The sequence below is a fragment of the Nothobranchius furzeri genome, chromosome 13 (genome assembly GCF_043380555.1).
Source record: "Nothobranchius furzeri strain GRZ-AD chromosome 13, NfurGRZ-RIMD1, whole genome shotgun sequence".
NCBI lineage: Eukaryota > Metazoa > Chordata > Actinopteri > Cyprinodontiformes > Nothobranchiidae > Nothobranchius > Nothobranchius furzeri.
Window position 1 is genome coordinate 46,847,660 of NC_091753.1, and position 22,658 is coordinate 46,870,317.

General features: G+C 40.9%; 1 protein-coding gene and 1 non-coding gene across 2 annotated transcripts; both read right to left on the reverse strand.

The window, feature by feature from the left end:
- Positions 1 to 1,309: 1,309 nt before the first annotated feature.
- On the reverse strand, positions 1,310 to 1,500 carry LOC129164002 (U2 spliceosomal RNA). The gene has a single exon (XR_008563803.1). It is a non-coding gene; the product is annotated as a U2 spliceosomal RNA (small nuclear RNA).
- A 2,878-nt stretch (positions 1,501 to 4,378) lies between these two features.
- Positions 4,379 to 22,465, reverse strand: LOC107380148 (heterogeneous nuclear ribonucleoprotein L). The gene is made up of 14 exons (XM_015951246.3): positions 22,097 to 22,465; positions 21,231 to 21,346; positions 20,880 to 21,117; positions 17,592 to 17,677; positions 17,352 to 17,448; positions 16,683 to 16,755; positions 12,281 to 12,313; positions 9,610 to 9,681; positions 8,889 to 9,136; positions 8,472 to 8,593; positions 8,111 to 8,312; positions 7,928 to 7,985; positions 7,349 to 7,459; positions 4,379 to 4,931 (listed from the first exon to the last, which is right to left on the reverse strand). The coding sequence occupies exons 1-14, from the start codon at positions 22,172 to 22,174 to the stop codon at positions 4,873 to 4,875; spliced, it is 1,593 nt and encodes a 530-aa protein (XP_015806732.1). The 5' UTR covers positions 22,175 to 22,465; the 3' UTR covers positions 4,379 to 4,872.
- Positions 22,466 to 22,658: the final 193 nt, after the last annotated feature.

Consider the following 22,658-nt stretch of genomic DNA (forward strand, 5'->3'; position numbering starts at 1 on the left):
CTTTTCCGTTTGGCGTCCTCAAGAACTTCTTCGGGTCCCATTTAAACTATTTTTAACCTTTTATTCAAAAATCCACCGGGTAAACAGTTCTGTCCACAGAGTGTGCTGCGCTCTAAAGGCTCCGTGTGAAACGCTGCAGCGCATTAGTTCCCGTCTCCGAGGCAGCGCGCGAAAAAAAAAATCCGATCTCTTCAGCACAGGGGCCATAACAGGGGCCAGGGCCGGTTCTACAGGGGCCCAGGCCCCTGTAGGCCCCCGTTTAAAACCGCCATTGGCAGTGAACGGTTGGATCTAAAATGACGACTTTAGTCGTCAATGGCAGTGAATGAGTTAAGATTGCTACACCATCATTTTTATTATCATTTGATCCACTCCAGATTGAAGGATATGACCACGCCTCTTGCCACCAATGATAGCTTTTAAGAAATGGTAGATTACATTCTTGCATCAATAAAACATCATTTCTCATATCTTTTAGAGATGTTAAAACCGTATTGGCCCTTAAATTTGTCTTAATACCCCTCACATTAATTGTTGAGATCGTGAGGGACATGAAAATGAGAACAAACCACATTACTCATATTGTCATTTTTGCATAAGAAGGCTCTTGAAATTCATTCATCCATTATCCTTGTCTTTTTCCACGGTGTTCTGTTTTACCCTTTCTCCTTGTTCCAGCTCTTGTAATGTGTTGGTTTTTTCAGAATTATCTTTTGGACTTCACTGACCTAATGAAATCCCAGACAAACATCATAATCATGTAATTTATGTCAACCTGAAATAACACAAAAGATCACTCTCTCTATAAAGGCAAAGGAAGGGAGATGAATCATAGTAAGTTGTTGCAGGATTTAGGTTTGGATCTAAAAATGAGCGTATAAGGAAGTGTAAATTTGGATCAATCTCATTTATTCCAAATCTTGTCACATCATCAGTAGTGTGCCTTGGTATCAACAGATCGTTTCGGCCTTTTAAACACTATACGATCCTACTCCAAGGTGGCCCGACGAGGTGATCATTCTCGCCGTGTGTCAGACTAAATTTTGAAAAACATCCAAAAGGGATTTATGGCCAGCTCCTGAGAGCATCAGTCACAAGTTGGTTATGTCACCATGTTGTTATGAAGCCATGCATGTCTGGCCTTCTTTGTGCACTTAAGAATCAATTTCTCTTATTATATTTGCAATTAGAGATAGGACAATACTAACTCTAACCGAAGAAAATTATCATAGCACCACTTTCACACCGGTTGTTGAGAAATGTTTTTCAACTTTTAGCAAGATATATTGTTTGTCTTTCACACAAATGGGGTAGGTGCACCGTTCCTGGAGGTACTGCAATACCAGGTCGATGCGTGGAGTGGACGGAGCAAGCCCCTATTCCATCTCCCTGTTCCAAAAATCAATTTAATATATAATCCCCGGATAGGGGACGTATCAGATATTAAACTGATAAGAACAGATACTACACTTGATCTTAGCCAAAAGGCCGAGAAGCGATACCCTATATCTGTCTGAAGACACCAAGCCATTCTGCTCACTGTCATTTTGACTCGCGGTTCCGGAAATAACATTATTTCCAATGGCACACGCAAACAGAGACCATTTATTTAATTGACCCATTGTGTAACTATGATGTTGTGTGGCTATAAATTTGATAAAATTGACGTTGAAGGGGGGGAAAAAACCGCGGCGTTGCTTCCGGGTCACATGTGTCACTTTGGTCCAATACGAAACAAAAAACCCAAAACGCTTGTAGTATGCACATTTCTTGTAATTTCCTTTAAAGAAAACTTTTAAACTTTTATAAACGCACATTTAATATATTTTGATGTAATCTTTGAAATGGAATAAAACTGTACAGCTGAGTTAAACAATGCTTTACGAAATTGATTCAGAACAGATTTGGCAGCGACCTCTGGTGGACGGGACATGATACTGCAGTACTTCAAGGCATCTTTTAATTGAAATGAAAAAAATAAAGGAAACAAAATACAAACACGCGTATTTTGTTGTTAAATAGCATTGGCATTTTAGGTCTAAATTTATTTATGACAATGTATTAAATACCTCATCCTCTCCGACCAAACTGAGCTCTAACATGCCACTCAAACATTTTAATTTGTTTGTTAGGCTGCTACTGCCTTTTAAAATCATCCTGAAATACAAGAAGCATCCAAGAAGTTCTATTAAAATTTGCACTAGTTGAGCGAAGCTTGAATGAACCTAAACTCGATTTGGGTCAATAAACCTAATGAAACTTATGTTTGCTGTTTGTTTCCTGCTAAAATAATTTTGGAAAGCAATAATATAGAAAATTAAAAGTCAATGTGTAAAATTCATGTAAACTTACTGAATGTTGTAATTTTCAAATCTAGCCGGGGGGGGGGGGGGGGGGGGGGGGAGGTGCACTACATCTGCCTCAGTCCGCTCTCTCGGTCCTCCAGGCCGCCTCTTCTTGAAGCGTTTTTCCAACAGGAAGTGTGGTTGAAATAAGTTTCCACCCATGCTGTGACTCCCACTTAAGTAGAGAAAACACATCACTAATAATAACACCAAAACATTTACTACCTTTGAAAATAACAATAGTACTTCTAAAATTTGCTTAATTTAATAGAATTTACAGAGCCTAAAATTACAGCAATTTTATAATTTGTTCAGTGTGTGCAGCCAGCCAAAAGTCTGCACGATTAGCAGATACAACTTATTGTCACGGTTTAAATGAGAAAAATGGGTAATATGTCAGTCTTATCCATCCATCCCCATTTACATCCACTTATCCGGGATCGGGTTGTGGGGGTAGCAGCCTAAGCAGAGAGACCCAGACTTGCCCAGCCACTTGGTCCAACTCCATTGGGGATTTCTCAAGATATTCCCTGGCCAGCTGAGAGACACAGTCCCTCCAGCGTCCTGGGTCTTCCTTTGGGTCTTCTCCCAGTTGGACTTTCCTGGAAAACCTCACCAGGGAGGCATCCTAATCACATACCCGAGAAACCTTAACTGGCTCCTCTCTGCCATCTCCTATCTGTGGAGGAGCAGCAGATCTACTCCGAGCCCCTCCTTAAGGGGAGCCCCAATACCCTGTGGAGAAAACTCATTTTAGCCGCTACTATTCAAGATCTCATTCTTTCAGTCTCTCCCCAAAGCTAGTAATCATAGATGAGGGTCAGAATGAAGATCGATCAGTAATTTGAAAGCTTCACCTTCTGGCTATGCTCCCTCTTTGCCGCCACAGATTGGTACAACTCCCACATCACGGCAAAGCACCAATGTGCCTATTGATCTCGCGTTCCATCTTTCTCCCACTTGCAAACAAGACCCCAAGATACTTAAACCCCTCCACTTGGGGCAGGACCTCATCCCTGACATAGAAAAGGCATTCTGGCCTTTTCTGATTCAAGACCATTACATGTTTATTTTTGCTTAATTCATAAAGATAGAGACTTTTAATTATCTAAATCTCTAAATCAGCCCTGAGAGGTAATAGACTTGTGCTAATCACATGTCACCCTTTCAGGACTCACCAGTGTTCCCTGGGGCTGGTGTTGATGACATCATCAAAACTAACCCACAGCCATCTGAACAAACCAGGAAGAACTGTGGGGATCATCTTGATTTCTCCAGTGCATTTAATACAATGCAGCCAAAGAAGTCCCAGAAGACACAGGTTGCGGCCTTCACAATCAATCATGGATTAAACCTGACATACACCCCTCAGTTTGTCATACAGAAGGGTTAGCTGTCAGCACCACAGAGGACTGCACTCTCAGTTTCACTTTGTTCCCCTCAGACATTCAGTGTCCTGTCTACTGCTGAACTCTGCAGTTGTTGCATGTATCAGGGATGGGACAAGACTGGGTACAGAACATCGTGGGATCAAGGGGAAGGATGTATTTGTGGAGAAGAGGTAGAGGTGGTGAAGGAGAACAAACACCTTGGTGTTTACCAACGTGAGCAGCTGTGTTTGCAGCAAAGTGTTATTTGTTCAGGAAGCAGTAGTGACCAAATAAACAAGCTAATGAAGGAAGATGCATTAAACATGTTCAACAGCCTCGATCTCCATTTTCACAAGACAGTATTCAGTAATAAGTTGTCTTCGGCTGCAGGCTTCTTCTGATCAGCTAGACCATTCTGCAACGACTAAATAAACAAAGTACTTTGTTAATGAAGTTTATCCAGTTACATTCAGTCAAACTTGATCAAAAGCACCACAAGAAAGCCAAAAATAAATATAAATAAAATACACAGGATGTTTATAGTGCAATACCCACCAAATGAACACAGTCTAGTAAAAACCGTGCAACCAGAAATATTCATAAACAATCAGGGATCAAGCCATTAGATTAAGTTATTACATGTTAATTAGGAAAACACACTAGTCTGAAATAATTTTCTTTATTTTCTTAGAACAAAACAATTCTCCATCTGGTACCACTCAGAGACAAAAATGAACAGTCCGTCCGTAATTAAAACAAACAAACAAAAAAAAAAAGTTGTACTAAAAGTTCCAAAAGTCAACTTTTACAAAACCATGTTGTCCACTGCTACTTAGAACCACCTGAGCATTAAAACCAGTTTGTGTTAATACATCACGTCAGGTTACTGAATAACTATAATACTAAAAGTAAAAAGGACAACTTAATAGTGAAAACACACACACTAAAGAAATCTAAACCACATCTGGGCAACAAATATCAAATTTAAATACTTGTTTGTATGGTGTTTAATATATATATAAAAAAAAAGACAACATTTTTCACGTTCTAGATCAACTGGGTCCTCAACGGTTAAATTATTTTAAATCAAACGGCTGCAGGTTTGTTGCAAGCAGTCATAAGTACAAGAACACATCCTCCCTTGGCTACGAATGCTCTCAGTTAGCATGCTGAGCGGTGGAGAAGCACAGCTTTAGTGTGTAGGGATAAGGACCACCTGGAAAGACAAGAGACAAGATGTTAAAGTGGGCATTGACTCGTTATTTCAATACATTTGCTGTGGACTCTAGTATGAACGAATGAATGCCCTGAGTAGTTTTCTCTGGGGGGGGGGAGCTCTGGCCCTCCAGTTTCAAGAAGTAGGAGTTAGTCGTTGGAGTGGTGGCAGAACAAGACAGGATTTGGCATCTTACTCATGCTTATTAATGATATTCAAGCATCTCACCCCTGATTGACTAACCGTAATCAACTCTCCCACTGCCTCTGGTTGCTTTTCTTTCTTGGGTAAAAAATAAAAACATTGATGTTACATCTCCACAAACTAGCTAACGCTAATGGTTAGCTTGTACTAGCCGAGATGTGCCGCTTTCTCCTGGCAGCTAAACTGACATGGCCTTCCCCGCTGAGTCCATGAATGCAAAAATCATAGATTTTTGTGCCTTTTTCTGAATCAGTTTTCTTTCAGCAGCTAACGCAGGACATAGGGAGTAGAAGACCATTTACATGTTCATGGGTTGCATGGTGGCACAGTTGTTAGCACTGTTGCCTCGCAGCACAAAGTTTGCAGGATCGAAACTCGGCTGCAGCCTTTATGTGTGGAGTTGCGTGTAGGGATGCACCGATGGATCGGCATTTGATCGTAATCGGCCGATAGCGCCCCTATCGGTTTTGATCGGAATTTTCAAAATAGATCAAAGCAAACCGATCAGGTAGGGTTGTCACGGTAACCAGTGTAGCGGTAAACCCCGGTAAAAAAAAAAAGTTGACAATAATAATAAACGTCTTGTTTTTTAAAAAACTATATTATCTTGGTGGGTTTACCGTGGCTGCGGTGTAGGCGCGGTGACCCTTACCAGCCACCGTATCATCGGCTGAAGTTGCCGGCGGCACATGCACGCTTTGTTTACAACAAAACTTTCTTGAAGCTAAAGCTGAAATAATGGTCAAAGGAGGAGACGGCAGCGCTCAGGAGGGCATTTATTATCCCTCAAAGAAGACAAAGTCGGAAGTACGGGCATATTTTAGATATTTGAAGAATGCCGAGGGAGTTTATAGAAGACGGACGGACGGCTATCCTGTTTGCAGCACGAGCAGAAAAAGTGTCTGTGAAAGGCAGCAACGCTTCAAATCTCATGACACATCTGATGACCATCACCCACAACTCTGCAGTCAACGCAAGGCAAGCTAACGTTAGCGTTTTAGCTAAAATGCGTGATCCGAGGATTTGGGTTGAGGGAGAATGCAACGAGTCGCTATATAAAGCAGCCGCAGCGCCGCTACCTGCATATAAACCGTGTCGCGGACACCCCCATGTTGAAATGACGCTATGCATTACGGGGCTCCCAGGGGCAGATAAGAGTTGGTCTCTCTCCGAGAATAATTATGAATTTAACAATGATTACTGCCTGATGACATTTTCCCACATCTGCAAAGCTCACTGGAAGGACACAAACCGAGGACAATATTTTCCTGATATAGGGTTTATTACTCAAGTAAGGGTAAAAAAGTATCTGATTAGAAGGCTACTTGAGTACTGAGTATCATCTGATCTAATATTTTTAAATGATGACATCAAACAGACATAAAATAAGAAGTTATGGGCAAATATTGGTATTTTAAAGACTAAAGGGGAAAAATGTAAACAAATAAACAACATAATTACAAAATAACACATTTTAGGCAAAATTTAGACACAAACTGAGGACAATATTTTCCTGATATACAGGGTTTGTTTAATTGTGTGAAAATGTAGCACGTTTAAAAAAAAATACCGCGATAATACCGAAAACCGTGGTAATTTTGGTCACAATAACCGTGAGGTTAAATTTTCACACCGTGACAACCCTAATACGGACCATTTTAGATTAGGTTACATTTCCTTTATTCCCAGATTATGTAGTTTGTAGCACTCATTATAATGTTGTAGAAAATTTCTGGCCAATCCACGTGATCGGCATCGGTGATCAGCATTCTTTGATATCGGTATCGGCAGCAAAAAACCTGATCGGTGCATCCCTAGTTGCGTGTTCTCCCCATGCATGAGTGGGTTTCCTCCGGGTACCCCCACAGATCACAACATGCCCTAAAGGTTATGAATTGTAAGACGCTTTGGATAAAAGCGTCTGCTAAATGAACATAAACATTCAGCGTGTTTTCAAAACAAGTAGAACACGTTTCTCAGTCAACAATCCAAAACATGAGGTTACATCCGTGTTAAAACAAAAAATTAAACCCATTTCATTTTGACAAGCTAGATTATCCAATGCAAATGAAATATATAAACACTTCTCAGAAAAACGGTTTTGCCTTAAGGTTATTCTTCTTATTCTTAGCCTCTGTTGCACATTTAAACCAAGATTGTCAAAAAAAAATTTTTAATATTGAAACTATCACCATCGTGTTTTTTGCACACACCTGGGTTCTTCATCTGGTAGTGGTTGATCAAAGCCAGAGCTTCCATGGCGTCGTTGATGGACTCCCACTCCAACAGGCCAGAAGCACTGCGATCACTGGGAGCTGCGGCACCTGTTGGTTACAAATACATCAGGAGTTCAGATTCACAGCTCATTAGTCCAGTGCTTATTCAGCAGTTTACACAGAACAACTTTAGAGTCAGACCTAAGGACATTTAAAGGTGCATCATGTGTAAACTAAGTAAAAACGACACCCTGTGGTAAAATTTGTTTACTGCAACCACTTTAAACGACTGGAGCTTTTTGCCAGCTTGTTAAATTACAATCGTCGGCACAGGAGTAGCAGGAGACACAACCCCACACTCACTGATGGTACACAGTTACGTTCTTTTGTTTTGAAAGGAGAAAAACTGACAATCCCTGCAGCCAGCTGGATGTTTCAGTAGAACTTTCATTCCAAAATGAATGAAACACTCTTTTTGGAGATTTTCTGATTGTAAAAATATTGTATTCTTACATACGGCACCTTTAATTGTTAAACATGTTTACTGGCCTGAAAAAAACATGATAGGCTGCTTACTTTTCCCTGTGAACATCTTGACACTAACAGGGCTCTTCACACCGATCTCTTCACAAATCTGTAAGATATTTGTTTTAAACTGTGTGAATCATATTTATAAATAACAGTACATGATTTACATACACAAATTCATATGCAACTACATGTGATTAGTCAGTTATTTCAATTTGTTCTCAAACGGACCTGAGAGAAAATCTCTGGAGAAGCATCTGGCTGAGCGTTGAAGAAATGCAACACGTTGCTCGGGTGCTGGATGCGGTTCTTGGCTGCCTGTTCTGGAGAGGTGAACCGGTTGTTCCTGGAGTCGTGGAAATCTTTGAAGCTGCTGGTGCCATCCTCCAGCTCGTAGCACTGGCCAGGAACAATAGCTTGCTGCTTGGACACACTGCAGAGAAGGGATTTTAAAATTATTTTCATTTGCAATTCAAGAAGAAATTTATCTGAAGATGTTGTGAAGTATTTGGGTTTTTATTTATTTATTTTTTTAAGCACAAGCTTTTCATTTAAAGTTCTCAATAGTTCCACTTCTGCAAGGTGAACTCACCAAACGTTCAGTTTCTGCCCAAACAGAAAATTGTTGTTGAGGTGAGTAATGGCCCGATCCACCGCATAGCAGTCTCCCATTTCCACCATGGCAGCTCCGGGTTTACTTTTCATGAACTTAACCTGAAGTTAAACAGAGGACAGGTTGTTCCGGTCGTCTCCCAGGTTACTGAAGCGTGTACTGCGAGTAACGATGTTTGAGCTCACACACATCCTCAATTATAAAGACCCTCTTAAAATGCTGACTTCACTAATAACTTATAGTTAAAAGTACAGGTTTTCTCAGTCATTTCCTTAAATAAAACTCAAGATTTAACACAGTTTATGTTACCAAATTAGTAAAAATGGAATCTTACAAACATCTGCAACCTAAAACACAGAATTCAACTAAATACAGGTTTCTCTCCAGGATACTGACCCTTTCCACGTTCCCATAGAGACAGAAGATATTGAAGACACGATCAGCGTTCATCTTCACAGGGTCCAGGCCATAAACCATCACAACTGGAGAATCAGAGTGGGCGCCGTACTCGCCGGGGGGTGGAGGAGGAGGTCCGTACCCTGGTCCATAGCTTCTTCCTCCACGTCCTCTCATTGGTGGACCCATCCGACGTCCTTCATAGGGTGGGGATCCATAACTATCGTCGTAGCCATGGTAACCACCCCCTAAAGAATGAATCCACCAAAACAGATGAAAAAAAAAAAACCTCTTGGATTTTAGCCCTTAGCCCAGATGAATACAAATGATTGAACACATCTGCTACTGTGTGGAGGACTGTGTTTATAAACCAGCTTAGATAAAATGAAATGGCACTTTCTTGAATCTTGGTTTCCTACTGGATGCGTAAGCATGTGTAATGTACCAAGACACGTTTCCCTGTGAGCACCCTTCCCAACAGGACTGATTCAGACGTATAAAAGCAGCGAGTGTTCCACACAGCAGGTCCCACATCGCAAGACCAAAAATGTCTATGCATCTGGAACGCATCCAAATTGTGACACTTCAAACAGTCATCCATTCAAACGGCAGCCAAGTGCTGTGTACTATGCTTCGTGAAAATTACGCAATGTTTACGCATTCAGAGGAAATGCCTAGTCAATGCTGAAGAAAGGTTGATCTTTGTTCCTTTAAGCCTTACCGTACTCAGGAGGATGATCTCCCAGTAGGGCAGGCTGTCTCTGTCGTTTGTTTGGGTTCGTGCTCACATCTTCTATGAGGACAGGAAGAGAGGAGGCAGACAAAAGCATTACAGAAAAGATAGAAAAGTCTAGAAATAACACAGTAATAATATTTACAGGATAGTGAAAAGCCCAAGCACAAAAAAAAAAATAAATAAATAAAATGAAAAAAAAAAAAAAAAAAAAAACTCACATTTAAATAAAATACACCCTCCGCACATAGATCAATTGGGGTGTTTCAGAATAAACCCGCCCAGATTGGAAAACAGATCTATTCATGTGAATCGTAAAGATCAAACCAGCACACATTAATACTCCATCCCCCACATCACACTCCAGGCTGCTACAATCACTCCAAGTAGCTGAGCTGTCAGTGATTGCATTTAGTATTTCAGTAAGCTGAAGGGAAATGAAGAGGGAGGTGTTGGGAGAAAGAACATTGCACATGACTTAGAAATGACCTGTTTAATACATCCTCTCACCTCAACAAAAAAAAGAGGTGGATGTAAAGAAAGTAGTGCTGCTACAATTAGGTGATTTGTCGCAATGACGTCTACCAAAATAGTCGCCAAAATTTTTATAATCAATGTCATTTATTCTATGAAGCTCCCACCCCGCCCCTCCTTTAAATCTTGCCTGCTGCTTTCTGCTCGAGGAACATGTACAGTGGTGGCCATCAGGGTCAGCAGTCGCGTCACCGAAAAAGCAAGACATGGCGACCCGGCAACGTAGCTCAAACGTTTGAGTATTTTATAAAATAATCTGCAAATTAGAACTCTCCTTTGACGGGAGCACAACAGTGACAAATGAACACTTTAAAAGAAAGCCCATCATGGCTGAGAACAAAGAGGAACAGTTGCCTCTGTAACCCAATTACCTCTCACTAGCTGCTAACAACTGCTGTTGCTACGTGCAGCAACAGTAGTGATGGTGATTTCATTGCCTTTAGTTAAAGTTAAAGTTAAACTCCCACTAGTTGTCGCACTGGTGTGTGAAATTTGACCCATCCCCTGTTGGGAGCAGTGAACTGCAGACACAGCTGCACTCAGCAACCGTTTGGTGTTTTGACCCCCCAATCCAACCCCATAATGCCCAGTGCCAAATAAGGCTTTGGGTCGTGAACTTGAATCCACAATCTCCTAGACTCAGGACGGACACTCATACCACCAGACCCCTGAGCTGGTATGTCACGTATTTGCTATAATGTTACAATCGCTAAAGATTTATTGGATCCCTCTATGTTAAGTGTTAAAAAAGCACTCCTCTTCAATGGATGAGTTTGTTACCGAGGCAACATGCACACATCGACAAGCAAACATTCTTACCGAGGTCATTTTAAACTTGCTGACTGACATGAGACCCCTGTTATTCGATAAGCCATCACCTTGTCTTTATTTTTAGATGGCACATAATAGATCACACTTCAAACTAGAAGCTAATGATGGGTACATGAAACAACTGCATCCTGGTGCAATAAGCTATACTCTATGCATGACACGATAAGTAGGGTTGGGCATTGAGCATCGAGTGGCACCGGTTCCAACAGTTAGTTTTTCCTGGAATCGTTTAAAGATCAACGCTTTTCATGATCACACCAGCTGTGTGTGCAGCACCGCGCCCCCCCTCCCACCACCCGGCGCGCAGCGGCCAAATATAAACAAACGCGTCTGCCAAACTTTTACTCCGTAAACTAATTCCTGCACAGTAGAAGAAACTTATTAAAATACATCAACACTGTGGATTTAATAGAAGCTTAAAGAACAAACTCTGGACGGTGTGAGGTGAGTTTGTCTCACTGCAGAAATAAAAACACACACGGAGCGTCAGCAGTCAGACGCAGCCGTTCAACACTTGTGTGTGAACGTCAGAAGGCTGAACAATAACCTGTAGAATAAATTCATCATGCTAGAGCAGCTTTCTTTGTCGTGGACCACACCAGCTTCTGCTACAATAAATAATTAAAAATAACATTTTAATTTCCTTTCCGAACTATTTCTGTTGAGTTTTAATGTTTAAAATCTGTTAGACTGTAACTGACAGCAGCTACGTTTAAGTTTCACTTTCTGTTCTGACTGAAAGTTGCTGCAGCATGGAGGTGTAGTTCTCAGTCATCCTGGACATGATCATCCTGAGAGTTTTAGCTGAAAACAGCTGGACGTTTCTGGATATGTTGGAGACATTTAGCCTCTCATCCCAGAGGCTTCTTACAGACTTTGGTTGTGGTCAGAAACAAACACACTGGTTGTGCTGCAAGTCTTTTTCTTTTTTTCTCCAAAACATGTTTTTGTCTAAATGAAGGTGATGTTGTGGTTCATAGAATTAAAATTCATGTTGAAGTTAAGATTATTTCATCAAGTAGGACCTGTGGCTAGCTGGCTCATGTAACGCATGTATTGTCTTGAAAGAATCAGAATCAGGAATAGATAGGAACCGGAATCGAAACGAGGAATTGGAATCGTTCAAAATCAAATGATGCCCAACCCTAACAACAAGTCGACTAATCACACAGATTAACCTAGTGATTAATCGACTATTAAAATAATATTTCTATTAGCAGAAAGTGAGTTAAAAAGTGACAGTAGGTCACAAGTGTATAAATTGAAAAAATAAAGTCTGTATGCTCACACACACCTGAATTGCTCCCATTGCCATCTGCATCTCCATCTGTACAGATACACAATCAGAATGGAAGCAAAATTAAGTTCACATTATATATATATATATATAAAAAGGGGTGGGGTGTGCAGAAAAGATTGAAAATTACCCCAGTTAAGTCTTTCATCTCATATGGAATCATTTTAGAATTCAGACAAAACTTGATGAACAGGCACCTCAACAGGTGACCGACCAGACAATGTGAACCCCTGCAGCCAGCGTGGGGGTGTGGGGGTGGATGAACTTCCCTCCTGGCTTTTCAGGCGTGAAATATTTTATAAATTAACATGATGGGTCATGGCTCAACAACATCCGCAATTTAAGTTTACACCCTTGTTCCAAATAAAATTTTTTTTTGTTGTTGTTGCTTTCCAACGAAACTGTCACATGTTGAGGCAGCCACATCAATGAAACTGTCAAGAGGGGGTATCAGTTTTAAACAACATTCAAAGCAGGCTTCAAAACCACAAAAATGTGTGTGAGAAAATCATTTAATCTTTCTTGTTTGTTGATGTTGGCTGCTGGGATCATGTGGTGCTGTGCAGTTGCGTTCCAAGGAGGCTCTCAAATTACTTACTGCATATTTTTTAACAGTAGGAAGCTCAATACACATCCTCCTGCTAGAGGGAGGGGGACAACTCTCCACCCCAGGATGGATTCTTGGTTTTATCAAGTTGAAATGGGTTGTCGGGCGTCTCAGTCCTTTCTGTTCCATTTTAGAGGAATAGTCTGCTTAGCGTCCACTGGCAGGCCTGAGGTTGCCATAGAGCACATTTCAGTTGAGGGGGAGGGGGTAGGTGGCTCCTCTTAGCCGCAAAAAGCCAAACCTGCATTACATGGAAGGTGTTACACAGGTTCTAGAGTCAGGTATCGAAGAAACTACGCAATAGAAGGATAACTAAACAAGGAAAATGAGAAGAATGACAAGAAAACCAGAGAGAAAAAAGAATTCCATGTAGGGGAGTATTTATGGGATATAACAAGAAGTGGGTATGACTGCTTTGAGTGTGCTTGATGGTGTTATCAGCAGTGTCCTGTCTTCATCAGTTGTCTTGTGTTGACTCCAGTGTGAATGGCATCTGTTGGTGCAACATCAGCAAAATGTGTTGCTCAAATATTTCATTTGCATGTCGGAAAGCGTGATGAATGCAGCCCAAAAACGGTCCTGGAAGGCCAAGACTTTTAAAAATGTGATGGCTGTATCAGTATGCGTCATCAGCTGTAGTGAAGGATGTTTGTCACTAGCTTCTTTCTGGGTGGTTGTGCATCCTCTGGTGTAAGTCTTCGTTGGGTGTTGACAGTGGAGCGTTGTAGATGCAAGATGTGGATTCAAATGTGTCCTGCAACAGGAAACGGTAGGAGGAAGGGAGAGGGGGGAGGGACCAAGTGTAGCTCAGTGCCCAAAACGCCCCACACTCTCTTCAAGTGTCTTCATGAGGCTTGTGCAAGAACTGAGATGGCAAATGACTGGTGTATCAGTCCTACTTCTTCATGGTGAGTGGAGGGTGTCTTGTAGAAATTTCTCCTTGTATTTTGGCTCATTTAGCCTTCTGTATGACTGTTGTAGTGTCCTTATTGGGGAGAATGGACCGATGGAAGACTGCTGGTGCGATCATGCATTTGCATTTCCCTCTGCACAGATTACATGTATGTCATCTGCAGTCTCACGGTCATCTGGAGACTGCAGACTACAGACGTCATCCTGTAAACTGAAGCTGGTCTCCGTTCACTCTTCCAAATAAAGTGACACCGTTATTCACTTTCAAACCCAAGAAGCAGCTCAGAAACGTTTAGAGCCCACCAATGTTCAATGCAACTCTGTGGTAATTAGTTATCTGCATATTTAAATGTGCAATGAGGAACTCATGTGTTGTGTGAAGGAAGCAGGAGCAGCAAATGCAAACAAAAAGAAAACACCTCTAACAGTTTGCATTAGCCCATTTGTCAACAAGACTTCTGGAATCACTAGTCGCCACCCAGCTGTCAGCAGAGGGACAGTAAAACAAATCCATTTCTGTCATCACTCATAAAGCTCCTGGCTTACAGAAAAATAAACTAAAACAATGAGCAGGAAGCTACCAGTTTAATGCTGATCCTTATTCAGCCTTTGGTCCGTTACTGATCTAGTCACTGCATCAACTCAGAAGACCTAAATAAATGTGCTTTTTAATAGGGATGCACCGATGGATCGGCATTTGATCGTAATCGGCCGATAGCGCCCCTATCGGTTTTGATCGGAATTTTCAAAATAGATCAAAGCAAACCGATCAGGTAGGGTTGTCACGGTAACTAGTGTAGCGGTAAACCCCGGTAAAAAAAGTTGACAATAATAATAACCGTCTTGTTTTTTAAAAAACTATATTATCTTGGTGGGTTTACCGTGGCTGCGGTGTAGGCGCGGTGACCCTTACCAGCCACCGTATCATCGGCTGAAGTTGCCGGCGGCACATGCACGCTTTGTTTACAACAAAACTTTCTTGAAGCTAAAGCTGAAATAATGGTCAAAGGAGGAGACGGCAGCGCTCAGGAGGGCATTTATTATCCCTCAAAGAAGACAAAGTCGGAAGTACGGGCTTATTTTAGATATTTGAAGAATGCCGAGGGAGTTTATAGAAGACGGACGGACGGCTATCCTGTCTGCAGCACGAGCAGAAAAAGTGTCTGTGAAAAAGGCAGCAACGCTTCAAATCTCATGACACATCTGCGTGACCATCACCCACATCTCTGCAGTCAACGCAAGGCAAGTTAACGTTAGCGTTTTAGCTAAAATGCGTGATCCGAGGATTTGGGTTGAGGGAGAATGCAACGAGTCGCTATATAAAGCAGCAGCAGTGCCGCTACCTGCATATAAACCGTGTCGCGGACACCCCCATGTTGAAATGACGCTATGCATTACGGGGCTCCCAGGGGCAGATAAGAGTTGGTCTCTCTCCGAGAATAATTATGAATTTAACAATGATTACTGCCTGATGACATTTTCCCACATCTGCAAAGCTCACTGGAACACAAACCAAGGACAATATTTTCCTGATATACGGATTGCTCAAGTAAGGGTAAAAAAGTATCTGATTAGAAGGCTACTTGAGTACTGAGTATCATCTGATCTAATATTTTTAAATGATGACATCAAACAGACATAAAATAAGAAGTTATGGGCAAATATTGGTATTTTAAAGACTAAAGGGAAAAAATGTAAAAAAGTAAACAACATAATTACAAAATAACACATTTTAGGCAAAATTTAGACACAAATTGAGGACAATATTTTCCTGATATACAGGGTTTATTTAATTGTGTGAAAATGTAGCACGTTTAAAAAAAATACCGCGATAGTACCGAAAACCGTGGTAATTTTGGTCACAATAACCGTGAGGTTAAATTTTCACACCGTGACAACCCTAATACGGACCATTTTAGATTAGGTTACATTTCCTTTATTCCCAGATTATGTAGTTTGTAGCACTCATTATAATGTAGAAAATTTCTGGCCAATCCACGTGATCGGCATCGGTGATCGGTATCGGTGATCAGCATACTTTTATATCGGTATCGGTGATCGGCAGCAAAAAACCTGATCGGTGCATCCCTACTTTTTAACTATTTTTACCCATGTGAAAAAGAACCATCTGGTTTTGTCTGACTGGTTTCTAGAAGTAAGACAGACTTAGACTTAACCTTTCAGCACAGAGTATTACAACAATCTCTGAGGTAACCCGATCATCCTGACTAAATTTCAGGTGCTCAGGGAATAAATAAAGTGAAATCACGATGGATAAGTTCATTAGAATTTTTCACCATTTCTGCTACACATTTAGGAAACTTTTTTTAATCAAACATTAACATCACATGATAACAGAATCAATGTTGTTTGGAAGGAAAAAAGGGCACTTAAGCTCATGTGCAAACCTGCTGGAATCTATTCCAGCATAGGCAACACGAGTCATCAGTTCAGTTCACTGACTCATAATTCTTTTTCCTCAACAGCTACATACCACCAGCAATGAGAATACTAGCCTCAAGACACTTAAGTGGTAAAGACAGTTTTCCAGTCCAATGAGAATCTAAAGAAAATAAACATTAAAGCTCAACTTTGTTATCTTTCTGTCTGCAGATGTGTTCCTGCCATCCCAACACAGAAAAGTGTACTTTCTTATCCACCCAGACATTAAACAATCTTTGCATGTTTAGCATCCATTTTTCTGATTCCAACAAATTTTACTCTCAGCTGTGTGAACCCTGACTGCTCAAACGCCACACATATTCCCAGGAGATTTAAAGGAGACAATTTCAGCTGCATACGTTTGATAATTGACAAACTGTGCTGAACACTGCATTTACCAACAACAGTGACTGCTCCAGGGTGTGTTTGAGGTTTTACCTTGCACCCCCAGATTGGGGTTTGTGTAGTCCCACGTGTCTTGATCATTCTTGAAGACATTCAGACGAGTTGGCTGCAGGAATACAATGTTTATGAACACAAAAAATAAAACCCTCAAACCATCAGCCTTACGGACAGTAAGAAAAAAAACACATTGAAAATGTATGTAGAGCTACAAGACAGTTTTAGATTTAACAGAGGTAGTTCTGGTAGTTTAAGCAAGTGTGAATCTTGCACTTAAGTCTGGCAATGTAAGAAATGAAGATTTAGTTACAGATATCTAGTTTGTGGAACATTATGATCCTTTTCCAAGTCGCACATTGTCCATCTTACTGAACATCTCAGATCTGACGACTTTGTATGTGCACTGATAAACGTGTAAAAATGTCTTTAGATGCTTGCCTTCTCTTAGTCAGACATTAGTGCTGCAATGTCTCTCTTTCCAAACAAAAATATGTGAAGATTTCTACATACAATTTTACAAAAACATAAAAGGAGAGACTAAACGACTCAATAAGTTTTCGCTTTGGCACGGCCTCAAATTACTTTTGCAGTACATCCTTCAGGTCTCCAGCTTCAACAATACAAAAGGCAGACTGCTGTATAAATAAATGTGATTAGGTTAAAAAAAATAATCCATTGTTACTAAAAGGGTAATGAACCACATACCTTAGCATACTCAATCTTTAGAGTGCAGCAGCCAGAGTAGATGTCTGCTCCGTTAAGTGATGCCTTGGCTCGCTGTGCACTCTGCACAGAGTCAAATGTGATGACAGACTTAAGGAAGAGACACGTATTTAAAAGTTGGGTCTGCAACCAAAGCATTGCATTGTTCCCCATGCCGAAGTTTCAACATGAAAAAGAAACTGATTTGTTGATAAATCACTAAAACACTAGTGACAAGGATATTCAACCATGGATTGGACCCCGTTCTTCCTGAAGATGACGATTCGCTGCACAGGCCCACAATTGTTGCAAATCGTGTAGAGAACATCCTGAGCAGGGAAAAGCAGAACAGACATGTTGATACTTTCAACAAGATAAACATCGCTAAACTAATCAGACACGTTTTCATCTTTACCAGTAACCTCTGACATATCTTGTTAATCCAGAACAACAGAAAAAAACAAATACTGACTTTATAGAAAATATTGTTTGTGGGAAACAGAACACATTTTATATAAAAAGCAACAAAAAAGGCAAAAGGTGTTTGACAACTTTTATCCACACGAATCCCCTTGAGGCGGTTTTACTCATCCCGTTTACAAAACTTTAGCACAAGACTGTCAGACATGTATATCACAGCCAACACATCAAGTCAATTAAAGGTAGGGGAAAACAAACAACTTATTTTAAATCTCAGCTTTAACAAGCTCAGTAGGGCTGCAACGATTGGTCAACGTTGTTGACAAATATCGACAATGGAAATAGTCGACAATGAATTTCATTATTGACGTTGTCGCCAGACGTGTTTTTACCGACCGAGTGAGGCTTCATTAAATCTCTGCCGAGTCTCGCACATACGCAATAACTTCTCTGCTGAGCGTCAACTAACAGAAATTGCGGTGTCCAACACAGCAGCTACGTGTACCAAAACATCAAATGTCTGGAAGCATTCTAGTCTGGATTCTTTCGAATAAAAAGATTACCTGCATTATTTGCAAAGCAGTCCTTGTGTATCATGGCAGCACCTCGCTGATGCATGAACACTTAGAAAAAGCACGTCGGACAGTTGAATGAAACGGAGTCTGACTCACCTCGGTAAGATTTAAATAACATGAAAGCCAATACGTTTTGTTTTGGATGTACACTTTTTAAAATGTATTTTCGCTTTTAAAAAAGATTTAATGTTATGCCTGACTGTGCCTGACAAAAGTATTTTAATTTTATTTATGCATTTATGTCTATACTGACTGAGCACTGTGCCTAATTGGTGTTAGACAGGGCATTTTTATTTACTTTCAGTATGAATTGGCCAATCAGCAGCAAAGTTCAAGAAAATATGCATTTTTCTATTGAAGTACTCATCTTTCTTGTGTTTATTATCATTTTTCACATAATTAAAGCAATCTCATGCTAAATTTAAGAAAAAATGTAATAATTATCCGATTAGTCGACTAATCGTTTCAATAGTCAGTGACTATTAAAATAGTCGTTAGTTGCAGTCCTACAGCTCAGTGGCCTAGAGGTAGAGTGCCTGCCCTGAAACTGGGAGATCCGAAGTCACAGTTGGATCATACCAAAGACCAATGCCTCTCCGCTTGACACTCAGCGTTAAGTTGTGTGGGGTTAAACTACCAAATTGTTCCTGACTGCAGCTCACAGGCCTCCACGGGGATGGGTCAAATGCAGGACATTTTTCACCACACCAGTGAGTGAGACAACTATCGGTCTTTAATCTTAAATCATTTACAGAGTCATCAAGTTCACCAAAACCACTTGTGTGACTGTAGGATGCGTTCAACTTGAATGCCAGTGTACCCATGTGTGCAACTGATCCATTCCAGTTACGCAGTTGCCTTCACAAATCAAGATTAGATGTTATCAAATGGAAAAAGATAACCCCTCAAATTTCCTTAAATTAAATCACACAAATTTAATACAGTAACACACACAGGCTCCAGATTAGATAAGTTCCGATGGGTCGGTCACCAATCAAAATCGGCCGATTTCCGTGAACAGCGTGATCAGGAAATTTCAATCAACGCCTTTCAGAGCTGACCGTACCAGCTGATGACCTGTTGCTCATACTTCGAGGCCGGCATCACATCTCCCTCTCCCCCTCCCTCCACATGGCAGTGACAAAATTGTAAATCAGACTCTTAAAACGAGTCAACATGGCAGTGTTACAAACACAGATTTATAAGGACGTTGGTATAGGGCTGGGCGATATGACGATTTTAGACCGTTTTACGATCTACACATCTGACGGTCTGTCATTTTTGAGAGACCTTTTTATCACGATTCACAGCTCTGCTGTTGAATTTCTGCCTCTGAATGAAAAGGGAACTTACCCCAGGCAAATGACACGCCTTTGTTTGACCCATAACCATTCAGAGTTATAGTAATATATTGGTGCCCCGCTTGTTTTCACCTGTGTGAACAAACATAGCTTCGGCCGCGGCTGAGAGCGACAACGAAGTTTTCGTTCCGAAGAACGCCTCGTCCGTTAAATGGAACTGGTTTGGTTTTTCACCAGATGACAAAGAGCAGTGAAACGTCATTTGCAAAGTTTGCAAGCAGAGCGTCAAGGCAAGTGATGGCAACACCAAAAACTTGTTTAATCACTTGAAAAGAAGGCATCCCAAACAATACAATGAGAGCCAGCTGGCAGCTAAAAAGCCTGCAGCTGCAGCTTCTTCCAGGCAGCAAACGCTAACAGAAACACACAAAACTTACTCCTTATGACAGAGACAGCAGACGATGGAACAGCGTGACAGATGCAGTGACGCACCACTTGGTTAAAGATTTGTGTCCCGTGCGAACAGTAGGAGTGGGATTTAAGAAAATGATAAAAACATTGAGCGGCTTTCCTTAGAATAACATGTCTCAACACAACTGCTGGCCACAACTGGAAACTAGGGCTGCCATGATTAGTCGACTTGTCATGACGACGTTGACAAACAAAAAAGTTGATTAAATAGTTGACGCGTTGTTTATTTTATAAATCTCGCCTGCTGCGGCACGTTTGGCGGTTGCTTCCTGCCTCTCTACTTTCAAAAGAATAGTACGTAGAGTGCAAACTCGGCAAAGTGAAACACTTCTTTCACGGGAGCCCATTGGCGATGCACGAGCACCTTAAAAGGAAGCACGTCATGGCGAAGAACAAAGAGTCGCCTCGGTAAGTTTACCTCTTGTTAGCTGCAACGGAGAGCTACTTGTATTCATAGATGTAAAACTAATGCATAACATCACTCATTTATAATTTCCTGTTTAATTACAGCAAAAAATCAAATGCATCTTTGTTGTGAGATTCCATTTTGCACTATTTACTGTTCGATTTTTAATATTTTAAACCTCTTATTCATCCTTCATTGAAATGTTCATTTTGAGAGTTTTAATTGGAAACTGAACTTTCCTGGTTATCTTGGAGACATTTTGTCTCCCATCAAAGAGGCACCATCAGTTCTAAACCTTGGGTTGTGAGTAGGAGACTTAGAAGAAGAATGATCACAAACCCAAAATGTTAAAAATTACCGTGGTGATGGGGTAGATGGGGTTCATGATGGTGAAGAGCAGAACATTGTTAACACTTCTGGAGTCGTCCGAGTCTCCTGGCCTTGAAATCTTCTTGCTGGTGGAATAATTGATAAAAGCTGGGTGGCCAGCGATGTACACTTGGTTGTCTGCAGCATAAGTTACAGCTGTGGAGGATCCGTTCATGTCTTCATACTCCACCAGCGCCTGACGCTTGTTTGGCATTACAACCACATAACTAAAGAAAGAGACAAAACAATTTTGTTAAAAATGATCTCCGATCTTTCACTGTTTATGACTTCTGTTTCACACTGCAGAAATTTTTCACAAACAAAGGATGCTAATCTTTACCTGATTGCTCCAAATTCTTGCAAAGCCTCCACAATGTCAGCCTCTGTAACGCCATCCATCAAGCCACGAACGTGAACCACCACAGAAGGAAGGGTCTTATGGGGATCCTCGTATCCCTACAGGTTCATGTTAAAAAGTGTTACCCAATGTCGAATAGAATAACGGACTGGTGAGTGAGTCACAAAGTCATGCCTTGGTGTTGAGCTTGAAAGGATCTACTCAGCACATTTTCGACATTCTTTATATTTTTACATTTTTTGTTTTTGTGAAGCGCCTCGTGATTTTTATCTTGAGAGGCGCTATAGAAATGATATTTTCTTCATTTTTCAGGGGGCGAAAAGCAAGCGGGGGAAGGGAGGTCGGAGACACTATGCAGTTTTTCCCCTTATTTAACACTACCGTTTCCCCCTCGTTTAAATAGTTGTTTAGCATATAAAACAGAATACAATGACAGATAGTAAAATATAATTTTATTTATGTGACAGAATTAGATAAAAGGACCGGTCTGCTCCATCGTGCCGATTATAATCCAGCTAGCCTTAGGTTAGCATGACCGGTACTAGAACAAAGCGGGCTCAGTTGAGGCCCGGTTGGAGAAACCGCCCTCTCAATCCCATTCTCAATAACCTAAAGACGCACATGAACAATAGTTGGGGTTACAAATACACACAGCTAAACTGCAAAAATGCCTTTGAAAAAAGGAATTTTATGGAGACGCCATTCTCAACTCGCAAGCATTTTAATGACCCTGACCACGTTCCTTTCGCAATTCTTCCATATTGAATTCTGCCGAAGGCAAAGCGAAACCAAGCTGGTTGTTTTTGTTCTACAAGTGAAAATATCACTCACACACCAAATGAACTCACCGTGGCCATTCCGTCAGTTTTCTGCCGTTTAGTTGCCCTGCCGTCTTCGCTGTAGTAACGGCCCGCTGCGGTAGCCATGTTGTCACAGTTAAAAAGAATGGCGGTAGTGACGGTGAACTGAAATGGACGGAAAAGTCACGAAAAAAAGGGCGGGCAGTCACGCCTACTGTAATGACTTCACAAGCTATGATAGGCTCGGGTAGCTATCAATCAGTCTGTAACATGAATATTGGCCAATGACATGACGAACACTATTCGTTGTGTGAACGGGAATTAAAATCGATGGAAGGATTGTTAACACGTGTACGGACGCACAGCAAACGAACATAAAAAAAAGGATAATTGCTACATTACTATAATGGAAAACGACAAAAACGAAGGTATTAGGACTTTAAACAAAACTAAAACACCAAAAACATTTTCTTCATCTTTTTGGAATCCTAAAAATCCGAGTTATACATTATACCCCTGCAGTAGGAGTCTGCTTCACCGTTAAATATTATTTTCAGATGCTTACAAAATAGTTTTATTGACTGATTTGGGAGAATATAAGCACAAAAAA

Bases quoted from the DNA above. Each gene is read 5' to 3' on its own strand.
- LOC107380148 (XM_015951246.3), bottom strand. From the start codon at position 22,174: ATGGCTACCGCAGCGGGCCGTTACTACAGCGAAGACGGCAGGGCAACT. The intron at 16,756-17,351 runs GTATGTGGTTCA...GTATTCCTGCAG, and splicing joins TAAAGATTGAGTATGCTAAG to CCAACTCGTCTGAATGTCTT. The intron at 8,594-8,888 runs GTCAGTATCCTG...GTTTAACTTCAG, and splicing joins TCTATGGGAACGTGGAAAGG to GTTAAGTTCATGAAAAGTAA.